Genomic DNA, 22,815 nt, shown 5'->3' with positions numbered 1-22,815 from the left:
GGAGAGCCGGTCCCCCATGTAAGAAGTGACTCCATACAGTTCAGCCAGCAAAAACGTATTCCTGTCGGCTTTCCCCGCTTCAGAGGTTGAGCGGAAACCCCTTCTTTGTCTTGTCTAAACGTCCGGTGATAATAAATAATAAGCCAGTGATTAGATTTGGAATTTAGTTTTGCCCATTTTCACAGACTCTAAGGAGCAAACATGTCTTGTCTGACTTTGATCCTGCAAAGAAGCCTGAGCTGCCATCCGCAGTCATACACTGGCTGTTTCTGTACCCCTCAGTATTGTTTAGCAGAGGATTTTCCACAAAGATCAACCAGCCCTTGAAGCACAGTGGAGAAATACCCCTTCCTACTGACAGTCTGCAGTGAGGCTTAAGTCTTGGTCAACACTTCTCACTGATCACTGCACATCCGTCACTAACTGCCTTTGCACTACCGATGTAGATGTGGCAGACTACTTCCTTCCTTACAGCAGTGTAAATCACAGAATCATGTAATGATTTGGGTTGGAAGGGACCTTAAATATCGTCTAGTTCCAGCCCCCCTGCCATGGGCGGGGACACCTTCCCCTACACCAGGTGGCTCAAAGCCCCGTCCAACCTGACCTTGAACACTTCCAGGGATGGGGCATCCACAGCTTCTCTGGGAAACCTGTTCCTGTGTCTCGCCACCCTCACGGTAAAGATTTTTTTTCCTAATAGCTAATCTAAATCTACCCTCTGTTAGTTTAAAGCCATTACCCATATCCTACCGCTACATGCCCCTGTAAAGAGTCCCTCTCCAGCTTTCTCGCAGGCCCCCTTTAGGCGCTGGAAGGCTGCTGTAAGGTCTTCCCGGAGCCTTCTCTTCTCCAGCCTGAACAACCCCAGCTCTCTCAGCCTGTCCATCCTGGGGACTTATCCCTGCCAGAGATCTTTTAACATCCAAGCAGGTAGGTAGTGGCCAGTGGCAATTAAAGGCAGCAAAGATCCACTTGTGTGGTTGTGCCACTGCTGCCCACTGAGGCTGGAGCTCTGGGTGGGCTGCTGGATGCAGGGATGGAGTACGGCTTATGGGCAAGCGTCTGACAGGGGCAGCTGCAAGCACATCTTAGTCATCTTGCTGCTTTTCTATTGACTGTATCACTGCAATATCCACGGTCATATCACAAAGACCAACTGTACCTCAGGTGCCTTCTCCCTCCTGTTAAAACCTATCACGAAGCTGGGGTTCAGCAGCAGGTTCTGCCTTCTGCTTCACAACTGGGTCCATTTCACCTCCTGTGATTTCTTTGGTAGGCATCTCATGCTGTACACTGGGGGAAGAAAAGCTGTGTAAAAGTGAGTGGTCAAGGACTGCGCCGTAGGTGTCCATTACAGGACTGCTTGGTTGATGCAAATAAATACAGACTTCCTAGCAAAAGAATATAGTTTGGTAGTCTGGCTTCAGAGTTGCTTGTTATAATAGGTCTTTCTCCAGGCTCCTTCCTTTTATTGTGCTAGTTGGCTTCTGCCTGCCTCTAAACCCTGAAGAAGTAGGTTTTTAGGAAGGTAGTGGAAAATAATCAGAATCATCCCATAGACCCAAACTGTTTGTTGTAACACCAGTGGCTTCTGGAGAGGTGGGGCTCTGATGAAACAGTGCAGCTCTTGATTACCCCAAACTATTTTCATGCTTCTGCACCTTTCAATAATGTCATTCTGTAGATCTCCTTAAAGATAGTAGAAAACACGTACATCTATGCCTTGTGGTGGTGCAAGCAAAAGAAAATCAAAAACCTACCAAAACACCTGGATTTTTGCTAAATTAACATTTTATTGCATTCAGATACAGAGCAAGAAGTATTAAGTAGCTACACAAGTGGAAGGGGTAATGAGAGGTTTTTGTAACATGTTTTATCTTCAGCAAGCACAGAGCAGAGGATAACTTTTTGAAACAGTTTTCTGTCCCTGAAAATGCGTGCATTGGAACTTGCATTATTCTAAAAAACTGTAGTTTTGAAATTTTCAGGCTTTTTCTCACTGAACGGTTAACTTGTTTTCTTCTTGTTGGTAAGGGAGTTGCGGCCTTTTGGCATACATAGCTGTGTTCATCGTTTCTTTGCAGTATGAGTGCAAGCTGTAACTTAATCTCTTGCTATGAGAGTTGTGCAGTAGTACCAGTGTCTGGGGACCAGGGCAGACGCAGTATGGAAAGACCCTTAGGGTATGGCTTTTTTTCCCCCTCCTTTTTCATCTAAATGTAGTTTAATTTGTCTCTGTCTTTTTAGAGAAAGTTAAGTGAACTTCAAAGCGAAGTGAACAAAATAATGAAAATGTACAAACTCAAGTAGAATGGGATGCTTCATTATCAACATCTTTCTGCTAGTTTAAAAGCAGTGCTCAGCTTGGTAGGCGACTTCTTGTTTATTAGCAGCCTGGAATTGCCACAGGGGAATTTTGGCTGTTGGGTTGTGCTGGTTTCTACCAAGAAGATCCCAACAGATGTGAGATATATATCCTCACTATTGTAAATCCTCCAGACTGGTGGAGTTATGCTTATTTGACTGTTTCTCCACAGATCATTTCCCACTTGTTTGTCTGCATTCAGAATTTATTAGTTGCCACATGACAGAGCTGTCATAATTTTTCAGCTGCATGATCACCAGTGCAGTGGTGCACAAGACGTATGTGGAATGAGATCCAGCCCCGTGTAGGTGGGCTGGGCTGCCCTCCATAAGTGTCTGTGGCTGTCCATTGCCTGTAGCTCAGTCCTAGAGTCAGCTCACTTCAACACTCTGCTGAAATACTTGGAAGTTGGCTGCCTGCATTTAGGAAATGGGGAACCTGACACACGTGCAGTGTAATACTTCAGACGGCACAAAGAACAGTCAGCTCCTCCATGTGAGGATAACCTGGACTGCAGGATAAAATAGCTCTTAAATTAAAAACATTACAAATTCCTGCACATTTTAGGAGGACTACGAACTGTCGCTCACAATTTCAGATCGTATAAATTTGTTATTTGTTATTTAATAAAGCCTGATTTTCTACAGAAATGAATATGTAGGAAGAGTAGTGACTTTGTTTAATACATGGATTTCGCTACAGTTAGTGTCTGGTCATTTTGTGACTCGGATATACTCGCCTTAACATGGGCAGCTAGTGCCTATGCACCCTTCCTGCTTGGACCCCTGTGGCTACTCCAGGAGAGCACAAGTCTTCAGTCACGTCCCTGTGCCATCCCCCAGCCCTTTGGGAGTCCCAGAGATGCCCTAGAGCATCTCGAGTGGCACCAGACACCTGTATTTAGGGAGCTGAATCACATCCTGGCTGTTGTGTATTAAAGGCACCATGATGTAACATCTAGTTTTGTCATGTGGCATTTTTGATTATTTCACTGGCTGCAATTATAGTGTCTGTTTTCACATACATGGATGAATTATTCTTTATGCCACTATTTATGGGGGCTATATTGCTTCTGTATGGTATCTCAGTTCTCCTGCTTTCTTCTCTCTCTCTGCCTCCTCCACAGAAATACATCTGACATACTGTTGGGTTTGGTATGGCTGCAGGGATGATTACACCATGACAACGTCTAATTTAATAAACAATAAAGCCACTGTTTTGTATATGTAAAGTTTTTCAATGGAAATAATGTTATCTGTGTGTTTTTTATCACCCCCACCACCAGCAGAATGTGCAGGTGTGGCTTTGGCATTTCTAACCTGTGCGTTAAGCATTATTTATTGCTCAGAGCCACTGTCTAAGCTGTTTTAGGTGGACTTTCCTGTCCTCTTAACTGATTAGCACACAGGTTTTATATGGACTGATTTGGTTAATGGTGTGATTTTTCTAGTTACTGAAGTGCTTAAATCATTTCAACCTCTAGCATGGAAGCAGTTAAACATGTAAATGTATGGGAATGAGTTATACGGGTATAAACTCGTCCCTCTGTGTAGGCACATGTGTGTGTCCACACTAGGGAATCACAGCAAAGTAATTGTGATGTATAGAAGTTAATCAGCGCAAGAGCAGTGTACAGTCCTGTGTTTCTCATGCTAAATTCAGTGCTCATAACAGCTGCATCTTTGTTGCCTCTTTGGTATGCTCTCATGCTGTCTGGATTGCCTTTCTCAAAGAATTTGTAATTTATGATATTAGCCTGGAAGTACCATATTTGGTCTAGGTGGAGGAATCTGTAGGGAGGTGAGCTAAGTAGCAAAGCTGTCCTGGTTTCAGCTGGGATAGAGTTATTTTTCTTCCTGGTAGCTGGTACAGTGCTGTGTTTTGGATTTAATATGAGAATAAGGTTGATAATGCACTGATGATTTCCCTTGTTGCTAAGTAGTGTTTATACGAAGTCCAGGACCTCTCAGTTTCTCAGGCCCTGCCAGCGAGAGGGCTGGAGGGGCACAAGAAGTTGGGAGGGGACACAGCTGGGACAGCTGACCCCAACTGGCCAAAGGGATGTCCCATACCATATGTCATATGCTCAGTATGTAAACTGGGGGGAATTGGCAGAGGGGACAGATCGGTGCTTGAGGACTGGCTGGGCATCGGTCAGCAGGTGATGAGCAATTGTATTGAGCATCACTTGGGGTTTTGTTATTGAGTTTTATTTCTCTTTCTCTTTTTCTTATCTCCCTTTTCATTACAATTATTAGTATTAGTATTGTGCTTTACTTTATTTCAGTTATTAAACTGTTCTTATCTCAGCCCATGGGTTTTACCTTTTTCTGATTGTTCTGATTCCACTGGGTGATGGTGGGGAGCGAGCAAGCGGCTGCGTGGTACATAGTTGCTGGTTGGGGTTAAACCATGACAAAAGCAAACCAAAAGCATTTGAGAGAAGTAGAATAAATGTGTTATTGTGTAGCTGGCTTTCAGCTTCTCTTGCTGCAATTGACATCAGCTTTGTAGGAAAAGAACATTATTAGGGCAATGAGAGCGACCTTAGCTTGTCGTCTTCATGGTGTATGAGTGGTAGTGCCATGTCCAATACATGATTGCCTGCTGCTGTGCCCAGAGAAATGTGGTGCTTAATTACTAAACAGGTCATCAGCATCTCCTGTTCCTTCTCAGTTCAGCCTGTGTCCTTGGGCTGTATTTTCTGCATATTATTTGAGTACTGCTCTGAAGAGTCATTCTTGCATGCTTTCTTTGCAGCATTCCTTAGAGTAGTACCTTCTTGCTTCACTCAAAGTAGCTCAAACAAATAAGGCAAGCATTCCTGGTGGTAGCATCGTACAGATCTGGCACACACTTAGACAGAGCTCATTTTTCCAGGGCAGCCCCCATCTGCCTTACCTGTGTTCCCTTTCTGCAGCCCCTTCCTCATCCATTACACCTTTTCCTGCTTCTCCAGCAGATGAAGCAGGGGTCCTGTGGGCAATAGTCTGCTGCGCTGTATGACCCTGGCTTATCCCCAGCTTGCATGCTGGCTTGAGTGTGCTGTGGGAAAACAGCAGGTCGTTGAAGACCGAGTCTAAAGTGTTTCATGCAGAGGAAGGTTTGCAGATGAAAGTTGCAGGGGCACCTCTAATATCTGACATATCTTGTGACGCTTGTTTTGACTACCTCAATAATGTTCTTTATGTGTGGGGGTTTTTTTTATCTATTCTTGTAGGGCTTTAAAAAAGCAGTCTGAACATCCTTTCCACCTTTCCTGACAAATTTATCTTGTGACAGTCCAAGCCTGACTTAAGCAGCAGGGTTTGAAACCTGTTAATCTTTTTTACAGGCTTCTGCTGCACAAGCTAGCAGTAGCAAATTGTTGTCCTCTGCATGAACTGCATTTGAGAAGGATGTTACAAATTTTGCAAATTACTTTCATGGGTATTTACTGAAAGCCGAGGAGCAAGGATGTTAGGGAATGCTTTAGTCCATTCTAGGCTTTGGAGGACGATCTTTTCTGGGGGCAGAGGCTCACTCTAGTTAACAGCTAAAGGTTTTAGAAGCACTTTCTTTCCCATTAATGGGAAGCTTCTACTGGGGCTTTAATGTAGAAATGTCCTCTTTCTCTCTTGAGAAGCAGTCCCCGTAGGATCCCTGTACAGCACGCAGAGGTTAGGTGTACAGTCTCTTGCCTTTATGGGCTGCAATGCAGGAGGAGTTTGTGCAACTCTTGCAAAGGGAAGGGCAAGTGTGTTCTTGTCCTGTCTATGGAAACATGTTGTCCTTTCTCATAGAGGAGGCAGCATTTAACAAAACAACATAGACAGGATTTCTGGCTAACTAGTCAGAGCTGTGAAGATCTTGGAAAGCTTGATTTGTTACAGTCTCATGGCAATTCACAGGCGCACAGGCTCCAGGCACATGAAGAGCGATGCCTGGTTCCCCAAGTAGCATCCTGGAAAGGGGCAGAGTTAGTGATACCACAGCGCTTCTTACATAGCATGTACGTGCTTAACTAGCGTATCTATTGGTTATGGGTCCAGAACTCATTTTGCTGCTACTTTTCTAAGGGATTTCATGGAGAATCGCAGAGTGTTTCCTAATTTCCAGTGATACATACTTGGAATATTGATGCTGAGTCTTCTCGAGGCCACAGAGGAAATACTGAGAGCTAAGAATGGTTTGAATGAAATTCATAAAAGCTGAGAGGCAAACTTGATGTACGAAGGAATACATCAAAGAAATTCCCTCATTCTGAGAAGGTTTTTTTTGTTGGTGGTTTGGCTTTTTTTCAACATCCAGATTTTCAAAAGGGAAATGGTGCTGGTGGCTTTTGCTAAGTTGCTTTAACAGTGTTCTCTCTTTGTGGAATCTGCATTTACAGGTTTATTGATAAGGATTTGAAGGGTATTGCTAACATGTCCTTTTAAGAAAAATTGACAAGCACAAAGAAGAGTGGTTTTGAGCCAATATGTTTTTGAGTTTTACTTAAACATGATCTTAAGACACAGGTTCTGCTTTTTCACATTGTTGCCTGTAAAGGGGTTCGGTGTTCTCAACATACAGATTATCATGGCCTTTGGGATGTAGCAGTGGTTTAGCTACTTTCTGGCTTTTGGTATTGAATGATAAAGACTCGGGTTCTGCTCCTGTCCTCTATTAACTGTACTCACAGCAAACCTGACCATCTTAAACATGATTAAAATATAATTCAAAAGTTATTAGCTAATTATGACGCAAAGTACTTAATTTGCCATTGCACCCTCATAACTTAAAGGTACTCCTGATAACTTGGTAATAACCGTATCATAAGCAAGAGGACACGGTTGCTACTAACTTAATAGGCAGCTTCCCTCAAGATAAAACATAAATAATGTACCTCAATGAAATCGGATTCAAGCTTAGTAAAATTATCTTGGCAAGCAAAGAGAATATTTGTTAATTTTTCTGTGAAATGTTATCATTGCCAAGAAAACTTGGTTACAAAAAACAGAGATGGAAAAAGTATTTGCATGAATAATTGATTTAACATTTCATTGGTTTAAATGATTTTAGGAAAAGTGGTTTTGATATGCTCTGGAAAACTAAAAAGTTTTTAAGGACTTATTTGCAAGATACCAAACACTGTAGGAGATGTGGGGCTTAAAGGCTTGCAGTCTGCTCTTCAGTATATCCAGTGCATGAATGAGCGTGAAAGAAAACAGCAAGGAGAGATGGCATTGTAAAGCATAAAGCGCCTCTCGTGATTAGAGGGACGACGGCAGGGACCTGCAGCCTCCTCCCCTGCTCCAGATCTCCTTGACTTGGCATGTGGGGTGGGTCGATCAGAGAGCTGGCCAGTTGGAGAGGTGTCTCAGGATCCTAGAGGAAGGGAAGGGCTGTGGTACTGCTGTGTAGGTAGTGGTTTGGCTGAAGAAACAGCCTGTTTTGGGTTTACAAGACTTAAGTTTTCTGGAGATGGGCCTGTGCGGTAGCAAAAGGGCTTGAGGGAGTGCTTGGCATCTGGAGACAAGCAAAACCATGAGGCTCAGGGGTTGGCATGCTGTCTTGTGAAGTGTCAGCAACTTCAGGATCTGTCAGGTGGAATAGCCTCACTTTGTCAAAAGTGATGGGGATTGTGGGGATGAGGATCCTGGTTTTGTGTGGGGGAACAGCTGGAGAGCAGAGGACAGACCCCTCTCAGCCACATCTGAAGCCAGTAATGCAACCTAGAGGTTCAGGAGGTTTGGCTGCCATGGTATTGAAATTGCTTTTTAAACACTTACTTGCCCAGCCTTGTGTGAAAAGATGCAGATTTGGGTTGCAGCCTGTTCCTCTTATCTGTCTGTATCTCTTTGGTGTACCAGAGGAGAGAGAGAAGTACATGGTAAACAGAAACTCCCTGGCCCATCATCCGCAGTCTGGGGATAGTGCTGTCCTGGCCTCACCCTTGCTGCCGTCGTGCAATGTGGGAGATGGTTTCCATCTGCCCACATATATAGTTTTCTGGCCGTGAATCACCAGCTCTTGACATCCCATCCCAACTATTTATTCCTTTCTTTTCTAAAATGTCAGCATTTCTCCAAGTGCCATTTGGTCTGGTTGGATGATGGTCCTGAGTTTGGGAACGGGAGGTTGAACATCCCGGGAGAAGGCTGTGACAGAGTGTATTTTTTTGGTCTGCTTCTGTTAGACATTTGGGCACCCTGCACCCACCGGTGAGGCTATCAGCCAGCATGTTATGTACATCAGGGGAGTTACTGTATTAGCTCTGCTTCGTAGTGTAGTTATTACTTCTGGTGTGAATCTCCTGGGTAGCTAGATCCCCTGTGGGGAAAGTACAGGTTTTCATTTTGCTTGGAAAAGCTTCCTTTTTAGGCAAACAGGTTAAGGTGTTGCTAGTGACTTCTGGAGCCTTAGCCATCCATTTTTTAACTCACCCCAATGTTTCCTGTGACCCACATATCCTCTTGTTCAACTGTCATTTAGTTACACATCTCATCATCTCCATGCTCATCTGTGGCGTAGAAAGCCGTAGTTCACTCTCGTGTAAGTAGCATTCCTGCAACATGACTACACGGTGTTGTGCAATTTATTCTTTTCTAGTTAACGTGTCAGTTTGTCCATGAGGGTTAGATCCAATGACTATTAGTTCGTTTTGTAATATGTCTCATTTGCTTTCATCTCTGCTGCTGGTGCTGCCTCTGATCAGGCAGGTTGTAGCAAATCCCATGTTTCTTTTTTTTCTTTTTTTTTTTTTTTTTGTCTCTGATGTGCTCTCTGACAATACCACCTCACTCATCGTTTCAGATCCTTCCTGTTTGCTGCTCAGCACTTCTTGTCTATCTCAATTTCTTCTAAATGTTTTATCAGCCCTCTGAGCTTGCCCTTACCTTTTCTTTTCCTTCCATGCTCAAATAACAATCTTAAGCTGTTTGAAATGATCTCCATGTAAATGATTCAGTTCTTTAATCTTTAGCAAATATTTCCATAAAAGTTTGACATCCTTCTTCTCAGTATCTGGGATTTATCTGTTCTTTAAAATGCTGTGTAACATTTTCTTTTAAATCTCATAAGAATCAGTGTTTTAATACCTCCTTCCGTACATACTTCTGGCTCTGTCCTTTTGGCTCCTATATAAATATCTTTTCTATAGAAGGCTTAATGAAATTGTAGGTTTTAATACATTTTTCCCCTGTTACCTTTGCTTTATAATCATTGTATTCATGCCTTTTCTCATAATGTAGGAACTGTCTGTGCCAAGGAATTCCTGAGACTCATGGACACAAAACCTTAAATTAAATGTAAGGAGGAAGAGATAAGAACAAATTATAATAGCACTGAGAGCAAGAGATTACAACAGGGTATTTGGTTAAAATGCGGTTTTCATAATATATGTTCCTGAAAATTGCAAATGTATTCTGTTATATCATGCTTATGAGCCGACTTTTGTTATGCAGAGGTATAAAGTTTGCTATGTATTCAGTCACTGTGGATCCAAATGATGTGAGGTATTCAAAAAAGAAGAGCAGGTTGTTACTGTCAAAGCGGTCCTCTGAAAAAAAGATAGAAACCTTGTCATTCTCCACTTAGGATAGCATTTCTCCTTGGTGTGGATGCCTCTTCAAATGTACTAGCTTCTAGGGGACAGTGCAAAATTATGTAATTTAGATGTACGAGGAAGTAAAATTAAATAGCCATGAGATGAGCATACCATTAAACAGATCTAATTTATAATAGGCTCTTATGCAAATTGCCTTTGAGCACTCAGTGAAAGAAAATGAAAAGAAATTAATAAGGACAATGTGGACTAAGAAGTTACAGAGGAAAAAAAAAAAGTAAAAGCCTATTCCAGCTCACTCTCCACACACCCAGAGTGTTAAATAAGCGTTCCTATTAGCCACTTAAATATAATGATGTGATAATAAAACCTGCATTCACTCATACTTTTAAGAACCAACTCCCTACTCACTTTTGACATAGTGGCTCCAACCAGGTGAGTAAGATTTTGACTGAAATACTTTTTCTTTGCCATGTGATTCATTAGTGGAGGGAGAGAGACGTGTTTTCATGAGCACTTTGCCCCTTGCCAGCCACTGAATATCCGACCTCAGCATAGTCCCAGGCAGTTACTTGCCTTGCTGTTAGCATGGGATTGCGGGTGCCAGGGTATTGCTGATGCTCCTCCTGCTGCACAGTTCCCTCTGCCAGGTTATTAAAAGGGATTCACACCAGGAATTTTCCTCCCTTTTTGTTGTTCTGCGAAAGACACAGACAGCGGGGAAAGCTTACAGCTTAGAACTGGTAGGAATGGTTTATTGCAGAAGGTTTTCAGTTAGTTTTGAGTTCATAGCGTCTGCTGATAAAGATGATAATACGAGCAATAATATACCGAATATATTCAATAATAAGAAATCTGTATTTTCTCAGAGAAAAAAAAAAGTTTATTTCTACCTTAGTCTGAAACTAATGCACTATTTCTACCTTAGTCTGAAACTAATGCACTGTTCTGCATGTTTGCACACATAAAGGCTTACAGTTTTTCCATGTTCCTTGATCAGTTTGATTACAAAAGGGAAGAGGTTTAGCTGTGTCCACTGAAGCCACTAAAACAATCTGCAGACCCGTGTCATTTTTCTTAAGAAAGTTGTGCAGTAGTTTACTTGTTTAATTAATATTGGCCATCTTGTTCCTAATTATTGCTGTTTTCCCAAACTCCCAACAGAGGCAGGATATACTAAAGGGCAGTCTTTCTCTCTATGTGTATAGTAATATATATAAATATTTATACACTGAGAGAGCAAGGTTATAAACACACGATGTATACAGTTTTGCTGCAGACTGTTTGCTGGACAAACAGGACTTGTTTCTGAAGAATCTGAGAAATCCTGTGAGCAGTGTCACCTTCCTGTGCTAGCTCTTTGGTCTAGCAGTGCTGTTACAAGTCAGTGGGGAGAAGGATCCATCCCTGTAGTATTTTATGGAATTAAAACACTGTTCCATGTCCACATCCCATTGTTTTCTTTCCCCACTAAAACCAGGCGTGAAGCTGTACCTGTTTTGTGTCCTTAAAGTAAAATTAAATTCTCTGAGAGAAGGCGAGTTTTCCACTGGTTGTATTTTCAGCCCTTGAAGCATTCGATTTCTGACAGTGGAATATGATACTTAAAGCCACAGACATTAATTATTACCCATTGGAGGTCGCACTTTCAACCCATGGGACATTAATTTTCCTGATACACCGAAAATTCCAGCCTGTTAGTTTTAATTAAATATTTCAGAAATACATTTTCTTGTAAATGGACTATGGTTTCTTATCCTTTACCCTTGATATTTGACTAATTCTGCATATAATTATCAGCTTATTTTCAAGCCTCCTTCAAAGCACTTTCATGTTTGGAAATCCATTCAGCTGTTATGTATTTGTCATTTTAAAAAAGCAAAAAGTTATCTTTGCCTATCATAGACCAGTGTTGTCAAGAAGGAAAGGGGGAATAATATAGTTCAGGTTTTCTTGGGAAGTGAAATTATTATAAACGTGCCTTAAAAGTCCCTTCTGGTGCCAGCAGGCTGATGGTTCTTAAGCATTTATAATTGCAGTGTGAGACCAAGCCAAAGTAACAGCAGAGCTATGGGTGTCGGGGGGATGTTTACTCAAATCGCATTGTATAGAAAAGTTGCCAGGGCACAGAGAGCTTGCCACGGTGCTTCCAGGAACCCAGGAGTACAGGGAAGGGCTGGAAGGTGAAGGTGAAGGTGTGGGTCATTCCCCAGGTGCTGGCATAGCCAGGTCTCCTCTCCTGGTGGGTGTAGCAAATGCAGCTTAGGAGAAGGACCAAGCCACCAGATTTGGTCCTGTATTATCTCAAGTCTTTCCATGGAGGCCATGTGAAAGAAGCTGGAACCTAAGTTTTTCCATCTGAAAAGGAAAAAGGCTTTGATTTTGTTTACAGGATTCTCTCTGCTGGGGGTCTGCCCTTCCAGAGCTGTTTTAACACGTGAAAGTGCAGTTGTGTATTGCAAAGTGATCCTGGGAGGGGAATGGGAAGGGAATTGGGACTTTGCAGTTCCTTGGGTTTTCCTGCTGCTGCAAAGCAGCAGTGCCTTCTGCAAACTGATCCAGCCCAGACCCACAGCCCTTCAGGTCCCAGGCAGACCCCTGATGGCTGCGCGCTCTTGTCAGCATTATGGTTTTGTCAGAAGGCTCCATCCTCTGATACTATCTTGTTCGTCTCCTAAACAATTAATAAAATGAAGACAAAAAGCCTAGAGGTTTAAAATATGTAATTATAGTAGTAATTTAGAACTAGGAAAATGCTGCAGAAACCAATTACAATTATACATTTCAGTAATGACTGACTTAGCCAAATATATGTTTTGTGTGTGAATTCTACAATGGATTCCAAGATGACATGCTTGAGTATAGGGGAAAATTAATTCTAAGTGCCGAGTGCATCCATATTAGACATAAATGTTGCTCATCCGCCTAGTGAACAGGAGTCTTGTCGCAGCTTAAATTTTGAGCAGCAGGGCAGGCGTTAACCAAGTATCCAAGGAAGAAAGCTTGAACAGTTCTAAGGGATGGCTTTGAAAAAAATTGATACCTGATCATTCTGCAAAACACATTTGATTCCTTACAAGTTACAGATTTCGTGCAACTTGAATTGATTTAGACATTTCCTGCAGAATTGTAGATGGCCAGCTGAGGTTAATGAGGTTTTATTTCTTTCCTGGTCTTCATCTCTCCCAGCTGGTGAGAAAGAATAGATGAGACTTGTAGTCTGCTCACAGCTTCTTAGTGGGTGTACTGCTGCTGCGGGTGCAGACGTCGCTCCAGACTCCATTGGGGTTGCCGTTGTCGAAGGGAGGTGGGATGGCTGTGGGTGCGACATGGTGTGTGGTCACCTTGACCCCTGTCCCTCTGCAGTTCCCCAAGACCCTGCTGCAAATCCTGCTGGCTCCCCTTTTTTGAGAACCACATCTGGTTTTTGCCTCTTGAACCTTTCCCTGGAGATCCCGTTCTGCCGGCTGATGAATGGGGCGTCTCTGAGCCTGGGATGCTTCGTGCAGCCAGGAGGGCTGGTTGCCTTTCATCTCGGTTTTTTTTCCCTTGGTGGTGGTGGGGAATGGTTGTTTCTTCATGTCTTTTAAAACAAAAATCGTGTGCCATGACTGTTTGTTGTGCTCACTCTATCCTTTTCGTGAGAAGACAAACTTGTACCTTAAGTATGCCACCAACTGAGTGTGGTCTGGGAATAAAAGTGCCCGTCGGTCCCCTAGCTCCATGCTGATGTCTGGGGATACTGTTGTGTAACCTGCAGAGGTTTCACTGTGCTGGGTCCCAAGCCAGATTGGTTCTATTAAGATAAAAACTACATATAAATGAGCCTGTTAATTAAAATACTGAAAACACAGTATTGGCAGAGTATGGCAGAATGTAACAGGTTGTGACAAGGCTCTGAAATCTCATCCCACATTGTCGGTAATATTTCACATGGAGTGTCTGTATGACATATTGCAAGTGAGCTATTTCGAGACCATTTTGTTTACAGTTCAGATGTTGGAAAGGATCAAAAAGTACTTCCACGTTGCACGTACAGATGTATGAACAGGAACAGAGAATCAAACCTACCAGTCGCTCCTGCTGATTTCATTGGGAAACCACCAGTGACTCAGGAGTGTTTCGCAAATGCCCCAGCGCAGAAACAACATATATTTCATGTTGCTCTGGTGAGGGTTTTGTTCAGAGTTATCAGCCCTTCCTACTGCTCTAACTAAAGTTGGTTGGTGAGGCGCACATCTAGAAAATGTGTGTGTGCACACCAGTTGATGTTGCAAGAACTGTTGGCAAGCGGAGGCTCTCTAGGTGACTGCGTGGTTCTGGTGGTCAGTGGGTGGTCTCTAAAAACCAAGGCATTTTTCCTGATTATTTTAGAGTGTGGTAATTGATAACCTGCTACAAACAGTTAATTATTACTGTGAAATCATTATCTTGCATTGAAATGTTACAAACTTTGTATCCCCAGCTTCTTTTTCCCCCAGTGTGCTGCCCCCTCAGCTGTACTTGTCCAAGTATTGGTTGCAGTAAATGGCATCCAAAATATGAACTGGCTTTAAAAACACACAAAACCCAAGCAAGCAACAAAAAAGCCCCCTGTTTCCCAAGTGCAATTTCCAAACTATATTAGGTCCATCGCGCAATCCTGCAGAAAGCAGAATGGAGTCAATCGAGGGGTGCATCCGGGGGGTTGGGGTCTGCTGATGGGGGCTATCAAGAGAGGTGTCCAAAATGATTGAGGGGGTGTCATCTCATACGACACGCATTTGGACAGCCAGGCTGGTGCAAGAGGCTCCTGCCCCAGCTGCTTCCCCTCCACCTCCCCAGCTGTGCTACTTAGAAGTTTCTGAGGCCACGCTAGAAAACATGCAGCTTAAACTGTGGTTTGAAACCAGCCCTTTTCTCATGGAGCGGAGCCACAGAGCTGCTTCGGTGAAGTTGGCGCGAGGGGGTTTTGCAGTGTCAGGCCGTTTGAGCAGCTGCTGAGCCAAGCTTGGTCTGACCCTTGCTGCTTGTCTCTTCTTTCCTCTCCAGAATCGGACGGCTTTTCGATGGCACGGAGCCCATTGTCCTCGACAGTCTCAAGCAGCATTATTTCATTGACAGGGATGGGCAGATGTTCAGATATATCTTGAATTTTTTAAGGACATCAAAACTCCTCATTCCTGATGATTTCAAGGTGAGATTTCAAGGGACTTGGGTGTTTTGCACCTACCTTGGTAAAGCCAAGTATCTGGTGTGTAGTCAAAGCAGAGCCCTAGATGGTGGAGGTGGGGGAGGGGGGGGCTTGTGGGGTATGTCTTTAGTTTCAGGTACATGGCAGAAATAAGCATGGGGGTGCAAAAGTGGCATCTGTCAGCCTTTTCTAGAGTGGCATCAATATTAAATTTTCCCCTCCTGGCTATAGCGTAATGGAGCAGCCTTGCCATGTTTGACCTAAGGAAATTAAATATCGTAGGATGCTGATGGAAACGGAAAGGATGTTACAATCTGCAACCGACTGCTCGTGAGCTTTGCTGATTACTTGTCCTCCTATCCACTTTTATGCTTCCCCTCTGATCGCAGCAGCGCTGGCTTCCACTCCCACGCTGAAATTCAGAGAATAGTGTGGGAATCGAAGTACTGACAAAATAAACTGCACACATGGTAATATTTGACCATTAAGTCATAAAATATTTTCTCCCTCAGACTCTTGAATGTATACTGCAAGCTTAATTTTGGAGTTTTAGAGAAGTCAGGGATGAAGAGTTCTACATTTATTATTTAAACTTTATTAAAGAGCCTGCCTTTTTTTCTTTTTAATAACAAATTAAATTTGTGGTAGTTCACCACATTAGACATTAGCTTACAGAAGCAGAGTTTGAGACTCCACATGTGATGTTCTGTGTTTATCTGCTTGTAGGTGTGTGGGTGTATGTGTGGTGTCAGTGAAGAAAGCACTGGAGACTGCGGCTGCAATCAGAACAGATCTTTATCATTACTTAATGAATGCGTATCAGTGTAGCTGGCTGTGCCATTAGTTCACATAGGAAATGCAGCAATTCAGATTAAGCAGGAGAGGGGATGGGGAAGGGTTAGAGCAGCTCACACTCAGTACAGTCTTTTATCCCTCGTACCTAAGAGATTTTCTGAGATCTGAGAGAGGGGCGTATTAGCTGTGAGGTTGAGTCTGAGACCCATATTGCAGCAATCTTTGAATCATCACCTGTAGAGGCATACTTAGTTCTCCTGTGCGTGATTATTCAGATCTACCTGAATAATGTGGGAGTTTGGAACTAACCAATATGCATCATGTCCCTCTTTTGAAGCCTTAGCGTGACTTTGCGCTGCTCTCGGCACTTGTCCTGAAGGTAATCAGAAATACAGGAAAAGGAAACGCCACCTTCCATGCAATATTAAGAAATTATATATGCAGAGCCTTTTAAACACATAAATATACTGTAGCTGTGCTGAAATTAAAAATGTAACTCCTGGCAAGTTCACCCGACCAACATGACGTTCAAAGGGGTGTCTTTCCCCAGTTATGCTGTAAAGTGTCCAAAGATCAGTGCTTAAAACGAACAGCGGTCCTTGTTTCATATGGAAGAGGTGACTTCTTTGTTACATGTTAAATGTAAGCAGTATTTTGAACGTGACTTAGGTGTCGCATTCTCACAAAGTATTTGGTTTCTAGCGCAAATTCAGGGCCGTATTGACTCTTAGCAGTCTTCTCATGTCATTCTGTTCCTGTCTTCCCTAATTCTCATGTATCGCTTTTCTCTGTATAAATATTTCCCAAATGGTCTTATGCTCTTAAACCTAGAAAAAAAAGATATTTTTTTTTTAATTTAAAAAATGGCAGTAGCAGACTCCAGATCATCAGTTCTAAATTACTTTTGTACTGGGTATGCTCAGAAATGCGTTTGCTCTGCTCTGGCATTTGAGATGATGTAGTAAACAATACTGTTGGCAAAATGGGGAGGTATTAAAAAATACTTAATTTTTAAAATGCAGTAATATGTGCAATCCATTATGCAAATATCTGAATCATTTTACACTAAGAACCATTGCAGGCTCCCTCATTTACATTCTTATACCTGTTACAATGCCTGCTAGTAATGCTGTAAGTCGTGATGGATCCTAGTGATGAATTTTCTGAGTCCTGATTGAATTCTGTTCCATCTGTTCAATGAGGTCATTATTCTATGACATCACTGTGGGGATAAAGTATGGGGAAAACTAAGATTTATTTATTTTTTTTCTCCCTGGATTATTCCATAGCAGGAGGGAGTTAAGCAAGCATAGCCTCCCCCTCCCCTCACTAGTGCTGCTATACCCAGTCTGTTTCAAGTGGCTGATGGTTACTTTTTGCTTGCACTGTTGTTTTATTACACCTTCCTACACAGTAATTACAAACTATGTCTGAAGGGTTCCAGATCTAGAGCAGCGTTAGCCTGCATAACCGTATACATTAAGCGGTACATTAGCAATGCCTCTTTCTTAATTGTGCACAGTAATATATGTGTCTTTCAGGACTACAGTTTGTTATATGAAGAAGCAAAGTATTTCCAGCTTCAGCCCATGCTAGGAGAGATGGAAAGGTGGAAACAGGACCGGGAGAGTGGCCGCTTCTCAAAGTCTTGTGAGTGCCTGGTGGTGCGAGTTGCCCCAGATCTTGGAGAGAGGATTACGCTGAGTGGTGATAAGTCATTGATAGAAGAAGTGTTTCCAGAAATCGGTGATGTGATGTGTAATTCTGTCAATGCCGGCTGGAATCATGACTCGACGCATGTCATCCGATTTCCACTGAACGGATACTGTCACCTCAACTCAGTTCAGGTAGGAAGTCACGTATGCACTTCTTGGAAGGGAGCCTGCTGGCCAGCTACCAATGGGTTGACATTCTTCCCTGTCACTGGAATGTTTTGGTGAACAAAGCCAGCTGGAGGCTTTGAGCTAGCTATTTATTTCTGTGGGTCGGGGTTGCTTTCTCAACTTAATTTACACATATCATCACCAAATCTCTTTGCAAGCAAACTACAGTAGCGTTAAAAACTTGCTTTAGGAGATACATGTGTGCCTCAATGTAAAGACATTGCATATTTGGAGAAACATTTTGACATTTGAATATAGGGTGAACATTCAGGCCTGCTTCCAGTCCCTTGCCCTGCTTGTTACAAATTGTCTTCTGGCTTGATGAGAGGGCACAGGGACATCTCAAACCAGGGAAGGAAGAGGCCACATCCCCACAGAACCTGTCGTGAGGGCATCAGGAGCTATTCCTTCACCTGAGAAAGGCAACAGAGATGCTCTGATTTGCCAGAGTCTATAGAAGCTCTGAAACTAAATAGGAAGAATGGAGGAGCAAAAAAGTGAAGCCCCAGTCCCTTATTCTGGCTGTGAGACCTGAGGGGGAAAAGGAATTAATGTGAGAAAGAGATGATGGGACAGTAGCGTTGGCCAGCTACTGAAAGGAGGGCCACACTTCCACAAAGGGGGAACACAGCCAGCATCCTCCTTCTTCCTCCTCCCTCCTCCTAAAACAGGACCCAGTATTACTGGAGAAGGGAGCAGTTTGCAGCCACAGGAGAAGGCATCTGTTGAGTTTTTACCTTCGTAGAGGGGACTTTGTCTCCGCCTCCTCTGGTGTCTTTCAGACTGGGGCATCCTAGGAGGACTTTGACCCTTCCAGCGAGACTGTCAGGCAAGGCATGTAAAAAGGGGGGAGTTACCATAGATGTGGTTAAAAGCTAGTTGTGTTCTTTTTCCAGTGTTACCCTTGTCTTCCATATGCTTTTTACTTTGGATGAAGAAAACATGTTCAGTCTTCCTCCTTGCTGTGGTAACAAAACCAAAGGCATGCCTGCTTATTGCAAATAGGAGCCATCCATTTCTGTGGTCTCAGGGAAGCGCCTCCTTTTTCACTTTCAGCAGTTTTTCCTGATTTTTTATGGCATACTAGGGGCCTGTTGCAGTAGGACAAGGGGTAATGGTTTTAAACTAAAAGAGGGTAGAATTAGAATAGATAGAAGGAAGAATTTTTTTACAGTGATAGCGGTGGAATACTGGAAGAGGTTTCCCAGAGGGGTGGTAGGTGCCCCATCCCTGGAAGCATTCAGGGTCAGGCTGGATGGGGCTCTGAGCAACCTGATGGAGTTGAAGATGTCCCTGCTCATTGCAGGGGGTTGGCTTAGGTGACTGTCAAAGGTCCCTTCCAACCCAACCCAATCTATGATCTGATGTAGCAGTATCTAAAATCAATAGCTGTTATGAAATGGATAAGAAAAAATCTGGGAGACAAATGCAGGTAATTTCTGGAATAAATATAATAAACTTAATAAGTCATACTGTTAATGGTTTTATCATTCGGTAGTTAAAAACAAACATCACACACCTATCTTTGCCCAGTTAGCGCATCCTGCACAGACAGCACTTTGGAGTTAGAACACTCCTTCACATCTGGAATGGTCACTAGCACTGTTGATGCTGTTTGGTTTAGGTACACCTCCTAAATGCTGCAGACTCAGGAGCGAGTTCTTACGCAGAAGAGACTTGCAAGCTGAGCTTGGTGTCTTTCCATCTGCCAGGCCCTGCTGCCCAGGTAGAGCAGCTCTGCTGTGCTCCCTCCCCAGAGGAGGGGAGCTGAGTGCCGCAGTATGCACTGAAGGCTCGCTGGGCACTCCATACGTGCCAGCACTTAACCCAGGAGTCTGGACAGACCTATCTAGACCTACCCAAGTCTCTTACTGGCCTTTACTGTCAGGCTGAAACATTAAAGTTGTTTTGTTGTAGCGACTAACGCAAATTTAGACCAGCCTTAGATGTAAGATTGCAACTGAAAAAGGATGGGACTTTCAAGGAGGATGGTTATTTAGCCACATGTCATGTGATATGATGTCCCTGTTGTGTCAAAGCAGTTGTAGCCTCTAACCGTTTATCACTTACTCTGATGCTTACGTTTGTGTCACATGAATAAGAATTGTCAGACTTACTTATTGATGTGAAATACCCGAGTCACGGCGGCAAAACATGCACAGGCTTCAAGAGAGGTTATGTTGCCACGTTGGTAACGCTGCAACTTCCATTTCTGGGGTCATAAGCATCTCCCAGTACTAACAACGATGTGGGGCAGGACAGGGTCTGCCAATAGACCCAGAGAGTGAGGTACAAATGGTTTGTTCAGAACTGGACTGGTTTCCTGACCAGTTGCTTCCCCTGGGTTTTTTCTCAGGACCTAAGTTCTCCTGCTTGACTTTTCAGTAGCTTGCACCAAGACATTCTGGGGGCATTTTGGTTTATATTGTTAAAAGCTGAAGATCAGGATAAATAAAAATTGCACAGATGTTTTCATGGTTCCTTCCAAGTCTCTTTTCCCACCCCCTCCTTTTTGAGATTTGTCTGCTGTGCAATTAGCCATGCTCAGGTATTTTGGAAAGACATTTGCCGACCTGAAGCAATACGTGTAAAGACGTGGCATGTCTTGTTTTAAGCGTTTTTAACCCACAGTTCGCTTCTCCCCACACCCCAATCCGCTGCAGCCTTCTGCCAACCTGCTTGCCCTTGCTGTCCCAGCACACACGCAAGCCAATTTGCTAACTGGTGAGATAGCTGGGAAAGACTTGTTCAGCACCTGCTCCCAGCACAACTCCAGTGAGATCTGGTTACGCTGGACAGAAGATCCCATGTCCTGTGGGGTGCAGGAGCATCAGCCTATGCCTTGGGGCTGGTGGCCATCACAGGTGACCCTGGTGAAGCCGTGGAAGAGTCACCTTCACAAGGGAGGTGAAGGAAGCCCAGGCAGCAGAACAGATAAAGACGATGAAAGGAGCAACAAAGAGTGTAAACAGGGGAAAGAATACCTTAGCCCTGCAGTTACAGTAGACCTGCATGAACATGGGTAATTAAAAAAAATAAAAAATAGTGGATAGTGGTGTGGAAGGAGACCATGTTCTTAGCAGCCTGGAGCTGGTGTTGGGAGCTGAGGTCTTTGCAACATCATTTGTTGGGTGAGCTGTTGGGCACATACCCGTCCTGCTCCGAGAGCCCTGCCTAACTCTTCTTTTATCCTTGTGGGGTTTTTTTTTCCTTTTTTTTTTTTCATTTTGCCATCGTATTTCCCACCGGAAGCAACAGTCAGGTTGTGAAAAGGGAGGGAAGAAGGTGAATAGCCAGAACTCGTTAGTCCCATAATTAAAGTTAAAAGGTCCCAGGTTTAACCACAGGTAACTGTAGCCACAAACCTTCATAGTCATGCTTGTTTTTTTCTAGAAAATTTGATGGTAACTTTTCTGAAATTATGACCGCAGTATCTGCATTGTCACCATTTAATTGAGGTGTCTGCTCAGTGTCTTGCAGTATTTGCTGTGCAATCCTGTATTTGCCCTTTTGCATTGTAAATTTTGTGAAGCAGAGAATGTGTTTCTCCACGCATGTTTCTGTGGCTAGACTAATAGTGGATTTGCTGACAGTACTAAAAAATAAATAAATATCTTTCTTCTTAGTGCTCAATGGCCAAAGTCAGCAGAAATCAGTCCAGTACAGTGAAGATGAAGGAACGAGTTACAGGATCTTTGTAACCACTGCTGTTTCCTAGCTGGATCCATTTGAAAACAGCAGTTATCATCCTTGGACAAAAACCAGTCTATTTACTTATACATCGGTGTTTGTCTCCTCTTTTTTGCAGGTACTTGAGAGGTTACAGCAAAGAGGGTTTGAGATTGTTGGCTCATGTGGAGGTGGCGTGGACTCTTCCCAATTCAGTGAATACGTACTGAGACGAGAACTCAGAAGGACATCTCGTGCACCCTCTGTCATTCGAATAAAGCAAGAGCCTCTGGACTAAAATGGACATGTTTCTTTATGACGAAAAAAAAAGGAAAAGAGAAAAAAAAGGGGGACGTTTCATGTGCAGTTTGGACTCCAAACAAATCCTGGAACTAAAATTGAATAAAAGACACATTTATATCAAATATAGAGACCACACCTGAATTCATATGGGAACATTTGGAATAGTAGTAATAATAATAATAACCTCAAGGTATAAAAGAAAAGACACACACACACACACATATATATTAAAAATATGTATGTATATGTATGTATGTACATATATATATGTATATATATGTCAAAGGGTAGGAAATGCAACAACAAAACAGTGGTAGATGAGGTTGGTGCTCTGATGGCCATTAAGTGTCCTAGGCCTTACTGGGGCCCACTTAACGGTGTACAAGCCATTACCATTGGGGGATACATCGACTACTCTTCACCCATTTTCCATTGCCAAACAGCCATCCACTTTTTAATGTGTACACACCTTGACTCAACTTTATTTGCATATGGAGGTTTATGGTCTTTTTTAGAGGTGGATGGGCAGGTGTTCAGGAGACGACCATCCATTGCATTGGAAAGCTAGTTGACTGAAATTTTTAATGTAGTTTGTACAGAAGTCGCACACTTTTTGTCTGCCCTCACAGATGTGAAAGGTTAACTTTTCTTTTGAATGAGGATTTTTGTTGTTTTTGTTTTGTTTTGTGTTTTTTCAAAGGGGGCCAGAATAATTAATATTTGGTAGAGATGCTCTGGTTTGAATCTGCTGCTTTCCTACAATTTTTTCAAATTTTATAATGTATTAAATACAATAAACTCTGTTTAAAATACTGAGGGTCTGATTTAAGCCAACAGGAGCAGAGAGGTGGGATTTAGCTCACTGCACTCCAGTGCACGGAGTGGCGGCCACTCCGGCAGGCAGTGGGCAGGCAGCGCTGCCCGCGCACGGTGGAGTGAGTTAAAGGCAGCAGACGCCGTTGCGCGATCTGTCTGGTGTGCTGCACGTTGCTGGTCTTCCTTCAGCGCTATCCTTTTTAAGCTTTGTCCCTATTTGAAGAGGGGCTGTTGGTCACCACCATGACCAACAATGACACCAGCTCAGCCCAGGGAAACC

The 22,815-nt window shown here is 43.1% G+C and overlaps 1 protein-coding gene across 1 annotated transcript in view; it reads left to right on the top strand.

Moving 5' to 3' along the window:
- The window catches only part of KCTD1 (potassium channel tetramerization domain containing 1), a 69,609-nt gene extending 47,078 nt beyond the window's left edge, over window positions 1–22,531 (top strand). Inside the window, 3 exon segments of the mRNA XM_040587530.1 lie at window positions 14,928–15,072; window positions 17,406–17,711; window positions 21,556–22,531. Coding sequence (XP_040443464.1) covers window positions 14,928–15,072; window positions 17,406–17,711; window positions 21,556–21,714 — 610 coding nt within the window. The 3' untranslated portion in view covers window positions 21,715–22,531.
- The last annotated feature ends 284 nt before the right edge of the window (window positions 22,532–22,815 follow it).

Source organism: Falco naumanni, chromosome 3, assembly GCF_017639655.2.
Source record: "Falco naumanni isolate bFalNau1 chromosome 3, bFalNau1.pat, whole genome shotgun sequence".
Lineage (NCBI taxonomy): Eukaryota > Metazoa > Chordata > Aves > Falconiformes > Falconidae > Falco > Falco naumanni.
The sequence above is the reverse complement of the archived record's forward strand: the minus strand, read 5'-3'. Positions and strand labels throughout refer to the sequence as shown.